Source organism: Motacilla alba, chromosome 5 (assembly GCF_015832195.1).
Source record: "Motacilla alba alba isolate MOTALB_02 chromosome 5, Motacilla_alba_V1.0_pri, whole genome shotgun sequence".
In the NCBI taxonomy this organism is placed as follows: Eukaryota; Metazoa; Chordata; class Aves; order Passeriformes; family Motacillidae; genus Motacilla; species Motacilla alba.
The window spans coordinates 15978148-15995712 of record NC_052020.1 but is presented as its reverse complement, the minus strand read 5'-3'; the positions used below and the strand labels follow the sequence as shown (position 1 = coordinate 15995712).

General features: G+C 39.0%; 1 protein-coding gene across 2 annotated transcripts in view; it reads right to left on the bottom strand.

The window, feature by feature from the left end:
• The window catches only part of MOB2 (MOB kinase activator 2), a 109472-nt gene that overhangs the window by 49616 nt on the left and 42291 nt on the right, over positions 1-17565 (bottom strand). The window contains exon 1 of one of the 2 annotated variants that reach the window (XM_038139629.1): positions 5057-6203. The exons of the other annotated variant lie outside the window; for it this stretch is intronic. Within the exon in view, the coding sequence (XP_037995557.1) occupies positions 5057-5094 (38 nt within the window). The 5' untranslated portion in view covers positions 5095-6203. Of the gene's footprint in view, positions 1-5056; positions 6204-17565 lie in introns of those variants that run through there. 2 annotated transcript variants of the gene reach the window in all.

The following is a 17565-nucleotide window of genomic DNA, read 5'->3' as shown; positions in this document are numbered from 1 at the left end:
AATGAATGAAGATCACTGTCAGCTTCAGAAAGTGTAGGAGTGAAGCTGTAACTAAGTTACAAACGAGGAGAGGGCTACAGCTGACCAAGAAAGTACTATGATACCAGGCAGAGCTCAGCCAGGAGCCCTGGCATTTTGTACCTTGGCTTGCATTTTCTGATACCACAAAGCATTCTAAAGACTAATCTCCAAAAATGGATTCCAAATTAAAAAAAAAAAACCAAACTGGAGTGGATAATCTAAGTTTTTGGCCCTAATCTGATACATTTGTGCTGTGCTTTCCAAGGATAACAGTCTGTACTGCTACCCTTAGATTTCCCCTTTTTTCATGACAGAAAATGTGGTAATTTGGGAGGACTGTAAAGAAGTTCAAACAGCTGCTTCTCCTCAGATAAGATATTTGGGTGTTCATACTACCTCAGCCTGCCAGATGAGCTATTTCAACAAGCTTTCATGAGCTGTTTGTCACATCCTTCAAAGACATCTTTCCTGCAGTTGCAATGAGACTTAATAAAAAGGCCTTCTGAAGCAGACTTACTATGTTCTTTCCTATTTCTACTTTTTTGGGCAAAACAAACATAAGATACTACTTTCTCTCCTTGGCTTGCTTTACGTCAGTACAAGACGGAAGCACACAAGAAAAACAAATTCTTTTTCAATTTCAGTACTTGGCTCAAAATCAAAAGTCATTAGTTTAAAGCAGTGGCTTGGAAAAGAAGAAACATCTTGGGGCCAACAATATTTTTTATCAGTCAGTGAGCATCCATTAATCATTAAGATATTCTAAAGTATTTTGTCCCCATCCAACTTGAATTTGTTTCAAGGCAGTGGCTGGTTCTGACTGTGATAATATATAATCACCTTCATGTACACACAGACCTGAGATGAATGCAGAAAAAAAAATTAAAAAAAAAAATCCCTTCCATGCAGAGTGGAACTCAAAGAACATTTTTACAAGGGCCCAGGGGCAACGCTGAGCAGAGGGGAGGTGCCCAACTATTTGAACTCTCAGGTGAAACACTGATGCAACAACATCACAAGTTAAACACAAACTTTTTGAGAAAATCGAGCAAGTGTTCCTCAGCAGCACAGGCACTGAGGTGTTAAACTGTAAATACTGCATTTTCAAAGCTTTCACCCCCACCAGATTTCTGAATGCATGATCTAGCTATATGTTCTTCTGGCACTTAATGTCCCAGGAAAACATGCCACACAGCAGTTATTCAGCAGTGGAGAGTCAGGTAGGGCAATGATGAGAAGATAAAAATTATTTAATTAACATCTCAACGTTTAAGTTGCGCTGCACATTTGTTTCAGCAAATAATCTCTTGCACTGTTCAGTTCCATCACCGTAGGTTTGGGATGGCCACTGTGCAGGAGTTGCAGAGATTATTGCTCAGATTTAATAGCCATCAGTTGACAAGCCCTGAACCTGAACTTTCAGACCAAATGTGGTTCACTTGGCCTTGTCAAAATTACCATGACAAGCAGAAGAGAATCATCACCTGGCTCTCTGGCCAGGGTCATCAGAAAGCCCAGTGTGGGTGCAATTTTTACCTTGTAGGCTGTAGGTCAGTATTCCCTATGCTATTGGAAGTCAGCAGGCAGGCAGCTGCCCAGCAGAGGCGTTCACTTGTACCACTGGACAATTGATTTAGCACTGCAGCAAAGCCTTCCTGCAGAGGGCATGGCCTTTGTGCAGGGACACCAGGAGGACACAGCTCTGCCTGCACCACTATGGAGGCTATAGGAATGCACAGGCATAATGCACATTATGATCTAAAAGACACAGGAAGTTTGATCTGTGACCAAAGTTCAAGCTGTGTTGAGGTCATATATTGTGAAATGCATGCTTGGATTTATACTCCTCCTTAAACTCAAGTCATTAGGAGAAAAAGAGGAAATAGATGTGAAGTAAACAATATTTGTTATTTGACACCCTAAGAGCCTGCAAAGACTTATACAGAGGATCACTAATTCCAGATGATAAAGGGTCAAGAGAAGACAAAAGAAGAAACAGCAATTACAAAGAGAAAAAAAAATGATGCTGCAATGATTACAGTGCCAGTGCATTTTTCAGTGTTACTGTGTCACAACACAGCACCAAGCAAATAAATGACTATCTCCAAAGCTAAGATGACCTTCAAAAGAGATTGTTTATACAAAGAAACTTTGCAATGCAAAGAAATACAATCAGCACAGGGCAGGATAGCACACAGCAGCAAAGCTGACTTAACAACATGGTCAAAGAGATGCTGGCAGGTAAGATTTCTACCTCAGTCTCAGCAAGATAAAGTGGGTCTTCTAACTCAGTGTCCTCTGATGAATCTCAGCACCAGAGCCCTCTGTCTCCACAAGCCTAACAATTACCCAGTTCAACAAGCAAGAGCAAACATGCCCATGTCCAGTGAGACCTGCTCAAAGAATACCTATAAATCAATGTTTCTAAGTGAAGCTCTGGATTTTAGTTGTGTTTCCCATTTATGTTTGTACAGTTCTTACACTAGTGTCAAATGAGGTGTGATGGAAAAGCAGAAAAGCGAGGCAGGGGAAGCTTTTTGTTGGTATTAAGTTGGAAAATATCCTCAAGTATCTTATCTCCCCTTGCAATCTCTTTCCCCCTTTATGAGTTTACAACCGCAATCAGAGCCTGAGCAAATCATACTCAATGAATAAAACTTATTATCATGATGACTTGCTACACATCTTTGTTTACAATCCCCTTTATTCTTGTTTAGTTTTGGGGACAGTTTTGGGTTTTTTTTGTTTTTGTTTGTTTGTTTGGGTTTTGTTGTTGTTGTTTTGTTTTGGAGGGTTTTTGTGTGGGGTTTTTTGGGTTTTTTTAATAATTAAGTTTTCATGCATGGCACTGTAAAAAGCACTCCCACAGTAACTATCTGCCCTACAACACTCCACCCCAATGAGCTCCCCTCTCCTCAAGTGACCTGCACAACAGGGTGCCTCTCCACCTGACAAGTGGAACATGCTGTCCCAAACAAAAACCCTTGAAGATCAAAACAAGCTTTTCTGCTGACATGGCAAAAGTTTAGGCTAAACAGGAAAACATACTTGAAGCTCTTTTTCCATTACCTTGCATTATTAAACCATCTAGGCAAGAGATAAACATAAAAGGAATTTCTTTAATTAGATAAATCAACTCCTCAGCATCTGTTGTTTAATAAAGTAAAGCAGATCAGCATGTTAGAATCAGATAATATTGAAGTCTCCCACAAACTCACAGCTGAAGCTTCTTTTCCATGCAAGCATTTGGGTGCCCCTGGTTTTACCCACTATGCTACAACACTTCCAGTTAAATGCTCACTGTAAAATGTAATGCCAGGTACACACTGGGCCACAACAAGTGAAATTCCTTAAAAAGATTATGCATCATCTTGCAAGTTATAACAAGGCAGAACAGATGCACAGGGTGATCTTGCACAATACATTTCCCCGAAGTTCTATACCATGCATTCATTTTTAATAAAACTCAAATCAATGAAAGATTGTACTTCTTGTAACTAAAGTCTAAAAAAATTCCTTTCACATAAACAATATCCATTACCTTTTGCTTTTCAGCATCATTTCTTAATTGACTCTCTAAGGTATTCTCTCAAAGGTCACAAAACTCTGCAAAAAAGCCAAGTTAATTAGAATATATTCTTAGCCTCTGTCTACTATGAACCCAATCCCACTGAGGGACAAATTTATCAGCTTAAAAACAAACACTGTAAGATAGTAACTTTCAATTATGTTTGATTTTGTATGCAGTCAGATAATGGCATTTTTATTACAGTCATTAAAAAAATGTTAAGGATGTGTCACGAAGATGTTACCACCTACCTACTGTGTCACCTACTGTGACATTAAGAAAACATAATCCAAATCAAAATTTGGAATTTTAAAAAATCAAACGTAAACATATTTTGGCAAAGCAAAAGATCCTTCTTAGTAGCATTGGGCAAACCAGTGCAGGCAAAAAACCAGTGCAGTCCAGATGACCAACACTGCCAAAGTACTCCAAATCCATCTGGGCTGGGATCTGCCTCTCCTGTGCAGAGATTGCCAGTGGGCTGCAGCATGGATAGTGAGTCTAAGGCAGTGTGGGGTTAGTCTGCACACCTGTACTGTGAGGCACATCCAAAACACATCTGGGCTTTTCAGGAGCTGCACCATGCAGCACTTACTCATTACAGAGGGCTAAAGGCAGCTAAGTAAAGTGACACTCCAAGATTAACAACTTTCTTCATTTGTCAAGTCACCTGCCAGCTGCAAGCAAACAGTCACCACTGCACAGTGGAAGTACAAGTCCCCTTCAGACCAGCTAAGCTGTGCTCAGAAATAAAACTTACATCCTATGAAGACACACAAGAATCTGCTTTAGTAAAAATCAAACAATATTATTTTAAAAACCCCAACCACCGGAAAATTCTCTTCTCAATTTTTATAAAATTCCTTGAACAAGGAATATTTAGTTCATTATAATCTTTGCAGTTATGGCATATTCTCTGTTACTGAGAAGATGTAACAGCAATCAGAGAGAAATAAAATCAGTATTTTGAAGACTACAAAGCTAGCAAAGTAACTCAGAGTAGTAGTTTCAAGTAGTAAAAACTTAAAGTAATTTTTCAGACTGGTGAAATTTAGAGTAATTTGTATTCTATGTAAACCATTTAAGTTTGAGTTTAGCTCTTTTTTTGTACCAAAAGCTGGAAAATATTTAGAATAATTACCACAGGCACTTCTTCAGGAATCACAGAGTTCCTAACATTTCATGGCTTTACTGAGCAGATCCACCTCATTTCAACATATGGACAACTCTAACCCGCCCCCACCGAATGCACACACTATAAAAGCAAACCTAACAGAGATGCAGAAGAAAACAAAGCTAAATTAGCTGCACGTTTCCTACGCTGTGATCCTCTGTTCTTTCTGAGACAAAAGACATGGCCATTATTTCATGTACCCTGCCACTAGAGAGGAAAATAAAGGCTTCTGTTTTCACTGTTCATCAACTTTAATGATGAAGTTTCAAAAGAGGATGCAGGCTGTTTCTTACCCGTTCAGCGTGTATGACCCATTCCTCCTGAGTCTCATACTTGCAGATAAGAATCTTAGGAAAAAGTCCAGAATGAGGTGGTTTGTCCTCTGCAACACCAGAATACAGGCACCTGTTTGGTGGTTGTGCTTTTTGTTCACCAGGGGATCTCTTTCCTGTTTCTCTGAGTCATCAGCGGGGGAACAATGCGAAACCACCACCAGAGCCACTGAGCAGGAAGCCCAGAGGAAACTGCCGGCAGCCAAACAGGAGTCTGGAGGTGTAAAACCTCTCCCAAAACCTTGGAGCCCGCTAAGGAAAAGCAGCAAAAACTCAGAGGAGTTTTTTGTATAAAGTACCTAAAGCTCTCCCTGCACGTGCAAGGATAAATTCTTTCGAAAGCTGTAGTTGATAAGTGAGCTGCTCTTCTTCTGAATAGTCTGAAAGCAATTTCAGATCTGTTCCCTCCTGCTCATCAGCCCGGCTGCAACTATTACCCAAGCCCTACCCTCGGAGCACAAGGCAACTAAACAAGAAGCCCTAGATAACAAATACTCAGCATTTTTGTTTTGTGGTTTTTTTCTCCCCCCAGTATCAACTTCGAAATTACACATGTGCAAAGGGACATATGATTAGTGGTTAAAAGGCTTATTTTCCTTGTAGTAGGTTAAAAACAGGCAGATCTAAAGTCACGCTCGAATGCTGCAGGGAAAAATATCCTCTAGCAGTCCAGCGCAGGGCAAGCTGCCCTGCATAAATCACAGCATTGCAGTGTCTCTGATGAGGCTGTTTCCCTCCCCTTTCTGCTCACCCTGATAGCTGTGAACCAAACAGCTGCACAGCCTAATGGCTGCTGAGTCTACCACACAATGCAAAAATCACTCCAGGTAGCTGTTGATCATTTACTGCCTGTGAGCAGATCAACAGTGACCTAAGTAATCAATCACACCAAAAAATATTTTTATCAACGGATGTTGAAATGACCATCACTTGTGGCCCAGGTGAAACTGCTTTAGGATATGGGAAAACTGCACACTAGACAAATATAAAGATTAAATATTCACTACCTAAAAAGCAGAAGCAATCAATCCCATAGAACTCTGGCCCAAGTAAAACATTATTCTTATTTGAATGGTTCAGATGTCTAAAGACAGTATGCTTGTCAAGCTGCATTTTTTTTTTAAGTATTTAACAGTTATAGAAAACCAGCCAAAAAAAAAAAAAGAGAATTACTTTAATTCTTTACAGGTGCCTCAGATTATACTGTTAGGTGTAATCAAGAATACCTATAAAGGGACTGACTATAGATCACTAATGTTGAGAGAAAAAGAGTTACACTGAATTACAGGCTGAAGAAATCAATGTGGTCCTGCTGATAAAAGGCAATGAGACTGAGTTCTACAAACATGCTGCATCTACAGGACAGAAATTCTCAGCATCTGGCCTAATCTGGAGCACTGTGCTCAACCCATGGCACCCTAGTTGAAGGCAGATGTAGAATTACTTCTGGAGTCCAGAGAGCATGAAGAAGATTATCTGTCTTACAGATGCGAAAACTGAGGGAGAAAAACAAGACAACACCTTCCAAGAACATAAAGAGAAAGAAAACAAAATGTTCTTCCTGCTCTGTCCATCACAAAGGCATTTGAATTAAGCAAGAAACAGAGCAGGTTAGGATTATTTTGCTTGGTATGTGTATTTGGGTTTAAGTACAGGAATAGATTACAGAGTCTGCATTATTGCAGGCCTTTGAGATATCTTGCTCCAGAGCTGGGGACTGCCCAGGTGACTTCTGCAGGTGTCTCTCATCACCACCTTTCTATGATTTGCTCCCAGTTCTAGCTGGTAGAAAAAAAATTAAATTGTGCTGTGTAACCATGACACAAACTGGCTCAAGTCAAACCAGACTAGAGCATGCTTTAGAATTTCCTCCTCAAAACAAGACAGAGTGGCCAGGACTCCAAACAGGTCCAACACATTACAAGCACAGTGGTGGCAGGGCTCTGCTTTTATCATATACATTCTGAGAGAGAATAATACCTCATGTTCTTCTCAGCTTTACAAAGATCCTACCTATGTACTGGCTGACACCAGGGGATGATTATTCCAGTTGCTATGGTCAGGCCTCACTGTCCCTCAAGACCCCCTATGGCCATGGAACAGGTCAAAGTCAGGTCCCTGCAGGCAGCTACCTCCCTACCAGTGCTGAGTAAAGCACACACACATTCTTGGAAGCTTATCAAAGGTAACTAGGATGATTTATTTTGCTAATAATTTAGGAAAAAAAAAAAAAAGTAAAGTTAACAAATCTAAAATGCTACTTAAAGATCATTTCTAAATGCTCTGCAAACCCATTTTGAATGAAAACTTGTACTCAATTTCTTCTTGAAATATGAGATTTTAGAGAGATCACCTTAAATCCAGACTCAGAGTAAAATGCAGGCTCTGGTATGTTTGCATCTTTACTGGAAATAAAATATACATCTGACAGTATCACTGAATCATATATGACACCAGGCTTTCTTTGGGTATCTACTAATTTGCATTGCAATGTGGAACATGGTAGCTGTCATGAGGTGGTGTCTGATAACTATTACTGAACAGCAATTGACTATTCTAAACTGGAGAATCATATTTTTTTGTAATAATAATAAAAAGTGACCATTCCACAGCTTTTTTGAAGTGCCTTTCTGCAGACAAAATTTAAGTGATTTATCCATGAATTTTGTGAACATTTTGCTTTCACTGGCTACCTAATTTTTTAAAAATTAATTTCAGAATTCTGCTGTTGAAAGCAGATGCTGGTTTTTTTTGTAACTCTACTTCTGCAGAAAGACATCAATTCCTTTTTTTCTTTTTCACTCCCCCATGCTCTTTTAGGATTACAGCAGCACAAGGGTATGTGTTCTTTAACATCTCCATCTGAAAACTATTATAGGAAACCAGCAACTAAATATAAACTGTCCAATCAGTGCCAGAGTCAGCCACATCGATGCTGGGATCCCAAAATGCTATCATGGACAAAAGAACTTACCACAGGAACACAGCTAAGCCTACTTGCCAACACAACCACTTCAGAAACAATGAATTCCTGCTTCAGAGAGGTCTTCTGGAGAAATGTGTTTTGTTCACAGAGATTAAAAAAACCCTTATTTTCAGTCAACATAAAGATGATAAACTTGCTGAATAGGCAGCTCCATGGTGAGGCAATGTGCTATGGACATTATCTCCTACAGTATTTTCAATTAGCTGCACCTAAAGAAATCCTCTCCTCCTCTCTCTCCCTACACGTAGGCATTCCAGAGACCATACACATGCTGAATCATCCTCACTGTGGTGAAGGCATATGGGAGAAGGGAAAACATCTTTATGTCTCCTTAAGATCTCTTCTGACAAATAAAATGTTTGTACAGCCCACTTCTCTCTTATTCCCTTTCCCAAGCAGAATCCATAAACTTTAGCATGGATTTTTTTTGTTTACAGGCTAAACATTCATCCAATTACTGCTCTGCTTCCAAGGGGAATTTCAACAGCACCATTTGGCCTAGTTATTCTGGACATTAGCTCAAAGAGCAGTTCCTTAGATAACATAAATTAGCATGGATGATTTACCATTTTCAACCATGTCCCAGCTACTTTGAGCTTTGAAAACATCATTAAAAGATCTATTTCAATTCCTATTAAATAAATTCCCATTTAATAAGGAAATGTACATGTTAAGTAAAAGGCTGAGTACAGAAGAGAAAAGCCAGTCCTCCACTACTTGGACAGACTTACAGTACACTCAGAGCTTAATTATTCATCCAGGGGGAGCTTTGCATATGAATGAAACGTCTTTCTACATCTAAAAAGAAATATTCACTAGCAACCTCAGTTCTCTGCATCTGGTCAGGAAAGGGAGGAGACAGAGTGCCCATATGTACCCTATTTGCCAGAGCCAAGGTTTTCACAAGGGTTAAAAAGTTACTTCTACAGTATATTTCTTATTACTTTATAGGTGTATTGTTTGTCCTCTTCTGAAAAATCTATTTGAATTTGTCTACTTGACTACTGAAGAAACAATTTACTCTCTTTCTCCTGGAAAATACCCACTAACCTAACGCTTAACCTTGTTTTCTACTGTCTTGCACCATAACTTGTATTTAAGGACTGTTCAAGTTAATTCCCAAGATAATCAATGAAGTACTGAACTGTTACAAGAAACAAATGTAAGGCTGCTTGTCTGGGCTAATGATACACTTCCAGCACTGAACCAAACAGTGGGTCAGCCAGGTTCACTTCTACCTAAATACTTACATAATTCAGACTTAATTTACACTGATATTAGAGGAACAGAGATCTTATATATCACTATCAATTGCTGCTTGATAGGGAATGAGAAAGTAAAAGAGGAGAACAGGAAATCTGACTCTAAGACATAGCTAGATGTAAATGTTATCCCCAAATTCTTCTGATTCATTTGGCATGTGAAGATAGTGCTGCCTCAGCTTCAGGGCTGAAGAGATTTCTTTGCCAAACTCGTAAAGAAATCCCATTACACTGGAGATTTTGGCTTAGTATTGAAAAGAAAGAAGAAAGCCCTTTGTGGGGACACTACAATGGTCAATATACAAATGAAAGCTGTAATAAATTTCCTATAACCAAAGAGAAAGCTGTAACAGGGGAGAAGTCTTTAATCTGCTTTTTAGGTAGTCCTGATTTAAAGCAAAAAATGACAGCAGCACTGAAAGGGTTATTGCAAGCTGCTTATAATAAGCAAAGGAGGACGGTGCTGGAGAAAGTTACAGAACTGTAATAACAGAACAGCAATCCGCCTGGAAACGGAAAAGGGTGGGTGAGTGGTTTCTACCAGACCAGGGCAAAAGCCAGGGTTTATAAATTTAGAAAAAAATACACACCCACACAAAATGTCTCAAGCAAGAGGATAGGGAACGAGGGGAAAAAAAAAAAAAGAAAGGAAAACACACACAGCATTTTACAAGGCCTTCATATAAATTTTGCCTAATCATTCTTAGTGGACATCTGCCCATGGCTTAATACAGGAAAGACCAAGCTTTCAGTGTGAGCCAAACTGTCTGAAACACAAACCTCTGGCACACTGCCTGCTTTGATCCCCCACTTGGGGCAGTTTCCAGGAGATGGGCTTGGAGCAAAGGAACACAGACATCGCTCGTTGGAAGGGCCAGCCAAAAGAGTTAATGTAATGTGGAGTTTGCCACTGGACTTCATGGTACTCAAGTGCATTCTCTTCAATTTACTTTAAATGACTTTTAGGCTTTAAAAACAGAAGCAGCTGGGCAGAATTCAGTAATTAGTTTTGGTGTTAGAGAGAGGTCCTTACACAGGGTTAACTAAACCACCGTGGCAAAAGAAATGCTTTAGCGGGAGGTGAAGACTGCCCTGATTCACACAGATGGGCACAGGGACAACAGGTATTTATAGAACTCTGGCAAAGGACTGTAGAGCATGAAGACCCCCATTCAGATCAGCCCCCAAAACTCTGTCCATCTCAAAGGAAGGCTCATAAAGTAACATAAAAAATAGTAAGAGAAGATTGATGTTCTTGGCAAGAGCAGCGAGCAGGTAATTTAGAGCAGGCACTGCCCCTTCAGCCCAAGAACAGGAAAGAACTGTATGAGTTACCAACATGCTCCACCCAACAAGTCCCAGTCGGTATAAAAGTCTCTGCTGCAAAATTTAGCTAATGATACAATCCAGGAGAAGTGTGGAAGTATCACAGAGGGAGAACAGGAGAGATATTTCTGAGAAAGAGACTTCAGCTAAAATTAAACACGATCAGGCACACAGAACTCCCTGAAGCCTACAAAACAAGCAGAAAGAAAAACAGTCAAGTTTTCTATGGCACAGCTGGCTTCTTTCCTTTTATCCTTTCCTCTTTTATTTTTTTTTTTTTTTAATTTAGCCAAGTGGTCTTACACTAAGGTGCTAAAAGCTATAAGCAATATTTCAACTAAAAAAGTCTAAAGCTGGATTGGTTTTGTTAATAATGAAACAGATTTCAATAATTTTTGTTAATAATTCTAACAGATTCCAATATAAGAACTTCATCTCCAACATGTAAAACTTTTTTTATAGAGAACCCTTAAGAAAGTAAAGGAAGGAAAATTCTTTAAATACTAAAAAAAGGCTGTAATTTTGGTCAAATACAGAAAAAATCATTAAAAACAAGAGGTATCAGGAAATAAAACTGGGTTAACGCATGTATAAGTTTTATAAAACAGATGACATGCCATATATAGGTGAGTACAACAGGTATACAGTATGTGCTCAATCACTATAATATTTTAAAATTGAAAGAAATTAATCTGAAACACTCCAAATCTCCTTTTAAACTTGATCATGAGCTTGGTCTTGCACATCCTCCCCAGTATCCTGAGAGATTCATTCATCTCTTCCATTACCACCCTTGCTACTGCACAGACACACAGAAGGACTCTGGCATGCCCCTCTCACTCAAGGGTAAAGGAAATTTACTTCAATGCCAAATTCAGACTGCTGGTACAGCTGCTTACTGCCAAGTATTATAAATTAAATTATTTATTCAATGAATTTAACGTTTACAGCTGTAAATGAGGACAAATCTGGCAGGCAGTAAGTTGCTCTTTTGCAGTTCCTAATTCAGAAAGGTCTGTGCAAAAGTAAGCACAAATGCTTCCTTGGTAAGGCACACACTGATGAACTCTCTGCACTTCAGTATGCAGTACAAATCTCAACAAAGGAACAGTCTGCACCCATGGAATATGGCTGGCTTTGACTTAAGGAATTATGTGTGGGAACTGGGGATGGCACACCAACATTAGCAACAAGCAAGTGTAAAACCAACACATACATTACAGGAAAACAACGACAATCAGAAGCTTTAAGCTACTCTATCAGTTGCTGACTGGTATGAAAAGAGAACAAAAGTGCAAACCTGAGTATATCAGGAATAAATTCTGATCATAAAAAATATCATCCTGCATTTGTAGAGTCACTTATCAGACATCATTTATGCTTTACCTTCAGAGAGAAGCAAACTGACTGTCTCAAAAGAAATAAATACAATATTATTTTTGCAGATTATTCTGTACTTCAAATTGATGGACATAAGAAAACAGCTTCTCTGAAGTGCTAAGTGAAAAATACTTTGTGTGTCAGGCAAAGGCAGTAACATTAATCATTTGAACACTGGCTTTTTTAGGTGATCCTAACAAAGCCCTTACCAAATTTGACTTTGGCTGCTGTTATTCACATTTTTGCTAGATCCTAAATGTTCAACAAAAAGTCTTTGTAGACAAATCCCAGGCGTAAGCCCAGTCATCCATCCTTCAAAGAAAGGCAAGAATACTTCACCCCAGTCAGAGTCCGGACCTCATATTTGAGAGCATCAGAACATTAACTAACATTTACATAGCACTTTTGAAAATTTTAACAGCACTCTGGAAAAAAAGCCCTCAATCCCTGCAACCTGTGTCAGTGATTGTTAGAGTCATTACAGTGGAAAAACCCAGGAGGAAATGGCTATAAAGTGAAGCAGATAAAAGGAAACTACTTGGAAACAGAATCAGAAAGTCAGTGCTGTTTCTGTCTTTCCCATTACTGAGGATAAGACAACACAGGGCAGCATCCACACGTTGCCTTTTCATCGTGTTTGCTCAGGCACAGCAGAGAATGTGAAGTAAAACTCTACTGGACTGTCAAGATCAGAGAGCTGCTGGCTATAAAATACTCCCTGATACTTAAACAATTTAAGGCCAGGAATGAAAAATTTGTTACTTCTGCCAGTTGGCATCTTCCACTTTGGTATCTCTCTTCCTAAAGTGTAAAGCAGCAATAACAACACTTTGGGAAACACTTGGGAAGTCAAAATACAGAGTCTAGGATTTAGTGGGATGAAGTGACTAATGCAAAGCCAAACATCAAATGAAAGAGTAACATAATTCAGAAATCTTCAGGTCTATATTCAAACCTCAGTGCCTAGGCCCAAATGCCTCTTACATGAGGGAAGCTGCATTTCAGCTCCCAGTGACTGCCCTTCATTCTCCCATCTGTGGGCACACACAGACCTTCTCAAAACATTTTTCCCAATCATGGAACTCAGCTCTCAAGGCAATATGGTAGACAATGCCTCAAAGATTCTTACTTTATATGCCACCATTCTCAAGTGGAAAAAAATACAATAAAAAATTGTACACCCACCACTAAATTTCATCCAAATTTTGCACAACTGCTGCCTGGCCACGCTTCTGCTTTTACAGACTTCCAGTGACAGGTAGTCCCTTGAGTTTACAATGGGAAAACCCACAATGCAAGGCAATCCCCAACTCCTCACTAACATCATGTATCCCTTCCCAGTATGCAGTGTTATATCATAAAAGCATTTAGCCTAGAAAGCTGGTCTTAAATGCCTTCGGAGACATGGAAATATACTTCTTCAGTAGCAACAGATAATCAGGGAGAACAAAGCAAACAGTCCTATCTTGGGAATGAAACATCTTTCTCCTGGCAAAAGATGGAGTAATTTAACATTAAAAGCATAATTGCTGAGCTGCCAGTGGAATTCTCACCCTTTTACTGTGCCATTTTACCTACATGAAGAACAACTTAAGGGGAGCAAGTAATCTTGAAGACCCAGGTTAAATGAGAACCAGCTTTGGCTGAAAACCAAGGAATGACTCAGTTAAAATTTTAAAAACTAAATGCCAAATTAATGAAGTAAAAAAACCTTCATATGGTAGGTTAGAGTTGCCTGAAAGCATTTCAGTTTTTAACATCCATTCATACGAAAGGTTCCTGGAAAATTTTAACCAGCATCAGTTTAGGCCCACATGCCAATATAATGATCAAATTCCTTTTTTTCCTTCAAGCATGACTTAGGATACACATCTCATAGCCCACTCTTTCCCCACAAAAAATCTCTTCCACCTACATATCTTAATTAAGACTGCACTCTTGTTACGCTTCCCTTCTTTACAGATTCCATTTTTACTTCTTCCAAGATTTATAAGGAAGTCCTAGAGTAGAGTCATCTGCTGTAACATTTCTAGTTGTATCTACCCATCTATTTCCATCAGAACACAGCTTCAGGAACTGCAGTGGGTGAAACACAGACATGACAGTCACGGGGCTTGGGACCTTCTTTTCAAGAGGAGGTTGGGTACCTGCTTGAGCCATTCCTTCTATACTCATAAGATAGAATTCTTATTACAAAATTTCAACTGACACACTGGGGATTTTAGATAAATCTTGAGTGTTTAAAGCTTGCTGTTTGGGGTCACAATCAGAGTTGCTAGTTTGCATTCATGATCCAGGAGAATTAATGTCGAAGTGAACCATTAAACCCACTTGAATTTTTTATTCCCATCAGATGGGCAAAAGGGAGCCTGTACAGCAGACTGAGAAGGGCGATTCTCCTGCGATTTTGTAATAGCTACGGTTTATCTAATGTCTTATTGTTGTTGCTGTTGTTTACTTCCTTATTTTGCTTGGATTTTTAGTGCAAGCCCATGTAATTTTGTTTAAAGTCACAAAGCTACAGTAAGCAAAGCAGCCTTGCCTGCAGTGCTGTGAACAGGACGCAGGCAACAACTACTCTAATTAACATTCAATTTTCAAAGGTCAATTACCACATCATTAGCCAGGCCATTTACATCTCTGCAACGAGGAGCATGCTCCAGCTTTAGACAGCGGAATGGGACAAAAACGGATTAAATTGCTTAGGGTCAAATAGTATAGTGAGTTGATGAGTAAGAGTTTAAACCCCAGTAGCCTGAGTTGCTCATAATGGGCCATTTTCACACTATGCCCTCCTCCTGCTGACACCATCTTCTGTCAGATGCTTAAAGAGTCAGAGCAAGCCTATCTACCAGGAAATGTTAACATCCGCTTACAATAAGTAAATCTCGTTTCTTTACTTTCACATAACAAAAAACCAAAAGACCAATTAGCAAAAAATGCCTGGCTGTATGTCCCCAGTCACATAATTTAATAAAAGTAAAAACAATGATTAATCAGCACCTATAACCATCATGTGTAGAAGCAAAATTAAAAAACAAAAAAACAAAAAAACAAAAAAAAAACCAAAAAAAACAAAAACAAACACCACCCCCCCAAAAAAAATTTAAAAACCAAAAAAAACCCCACACAAAACCAAAAAAATACAAAACCACAAAAAGACACAGGTTGTCCTAAACCTTCTTCTAGATCAATAAGCAAGACTTTGAGACTTTGGAAAGTATATAGTCAGAGCAACATTTTAAGGGACATGACTAGGGTAATAAATAAGGATTTTTTTTTTCCCTCTGGATTTTAGACATGTACTGCACGGTCCATACCCAGAAAGATGTACATTAAGGTGTTTTTGGGCATGCAATGCTAAGTTTCCAAACCCAGGAGTCCAGGGCTGCACACCCAGACTGCACAGGCACAGTTTCAGTGCAGGACACACGGGCATCTTCACAATGGCATTTGCTCTGCCAGCCCAGACAAGCAGCCAGGCAAAGACTGCTGGGTTCAGCTCCAGGTGAGGAGAGAAGGAAACCTCTAATAACTGGAATTCTTTCTGCCTCCAGCAGAGCTGGCATTTCTTCCCCTACCTATCCAGCTTTCTCCTTATCTATAATCTGCAGCCATACTCCATGATTGTGTTTAACCTTTATAAAAAACTCTCTTTCAACAAAACACCAGCACAAGAGCCTTCGGTTTTTCACGTGCCCATGTGACAACTGAAAGAGCCTATGAAGAAATGGTACAAAGCAAACTTAACGTTTCATGACTTCTCCAGCTTTGACCTGCCTTTCACTCCAACCCTCATCCCTCCTCTCCAGATACTACAAATATTAAAAAAATCATCATTGTGCTTAACTCCACACATCATCATTACAAGTCAACTTGCACACAATCCCCCTTTCTTATTTAAAAATGTGGGATAGATCATAATTCACAAAAACACTCCTATTTTTTTTCTTCTGACAGCTAATTCAATGAAAAGTTATAGTCCATTGATACATATTGCCAGACTCTCCACATGCTTGAACAATAATGGATTATCTGCACGTTTTAGAAACAAAAAAAAAAACCTCACTACACTGATAAAAAAATAAGATAAAGCTCAGCTTGGAGCAGGAAAAATTAGAAAGGGATAATATTTCTGCTGTTAACCTTTAAAAATGCACCCATTTGAAGCTGAAGTGAAGAAAAGCTTTATTCTTCATAAGTGGTAAAAAACCCAAGGCTCTTCAGTTTCCTATGAAGCATTACCAGTTTAGGTCCTATAACAGACATAACAGTTCTTATAAAGTTTTGTTGCAGGTTGTCAGCATTTTATTTAATTTTGGTTTTTTTATTAACAGCATTTATTTTTCCTCATACACTGCAGTTCTGTAATAATATATACATCAAATAATTAGGATCATCACAAGAGATGTCTTATCTCTACCTCTGAAAATAAAAGTGCCAAAACAATTATTGTGGAGGTACCTGCAAAACACACTAAATCCAGAATCCTTGTCTCACCCTTTTATTCTTTCTGCCTCTTCCAGTTCCCCCATCTCCTAAAAAGCAGTGGATATTTTGGACTCATGACCTGGCTTAGGAAACAACACCGCAACACTTGATTATTTGCTAACACAGGTCACCATTTTTATTAACTTACTGACCAAAATAATTTCAAGTCCACATACTACAAGGTTTTTCCACTTACACACATTAGAATCAGGCTTGCTGTCAAGGCCATCTTTTCATTCCTTTCCACTCCCAGTTCACATATTTTGGTGCAATCACAGAAACCCTTCTGTGGGACCAGCAACTCTGCTGTTGTGGACTCCATGACAACACAGAGACAATTCATACTACAGGGCAGGCAGAAAGTAACTTGCTACACAGAAAGCATGTGGATTGTGTGCTTGCATGAGTATTTTTATATAAAATTCCACCTTTTACCTGCAGGATTTTTTTTTAAATTCCATCATTGCGCTCCCCAAAAACTGCTATGACAAATTTGACAAACCCCACAAAAGCAGAGCAGCAAGGGCTTGAAGAGGAAAAGTTACTGTAGTAAGTTTTGACTAAGCCTATTAGAAACAATTATGTATCAATCTTTATGCTGTGTTTTGTCTCCTATAGACAGTGTCAATTTAAAAGGTCTTTTCTTTATTTTTCCTTGTGAAACAAAGGTTTAAAAAGACTGCCATGAAGCCAAACAGCTTCTTGAGAAGACAGGATTTTTTTGTTGTTTTTTTTTTGCCTGACTCAAAATTACACTAAATCACTTGTGTGCTGTTTCCTCATACCCAAAGAAAGACCTGCCCTAACCAGAGACTCTTGTACTGCACTATGCTCCAATTACACATATACCATAACCCAAGAAAGGTTATAACATTTCTCAAATTGCTACAGAAGCGTCCCGCAGCCACCTAAACACTAACAGGATTTACAACAAGACAAGATATGCATAACAGAAAACATTTTCTTTCAGCAAAGAATCAGAAACAACTCATGTAAACACGGACAATCTACTGAAATTCCTTTTC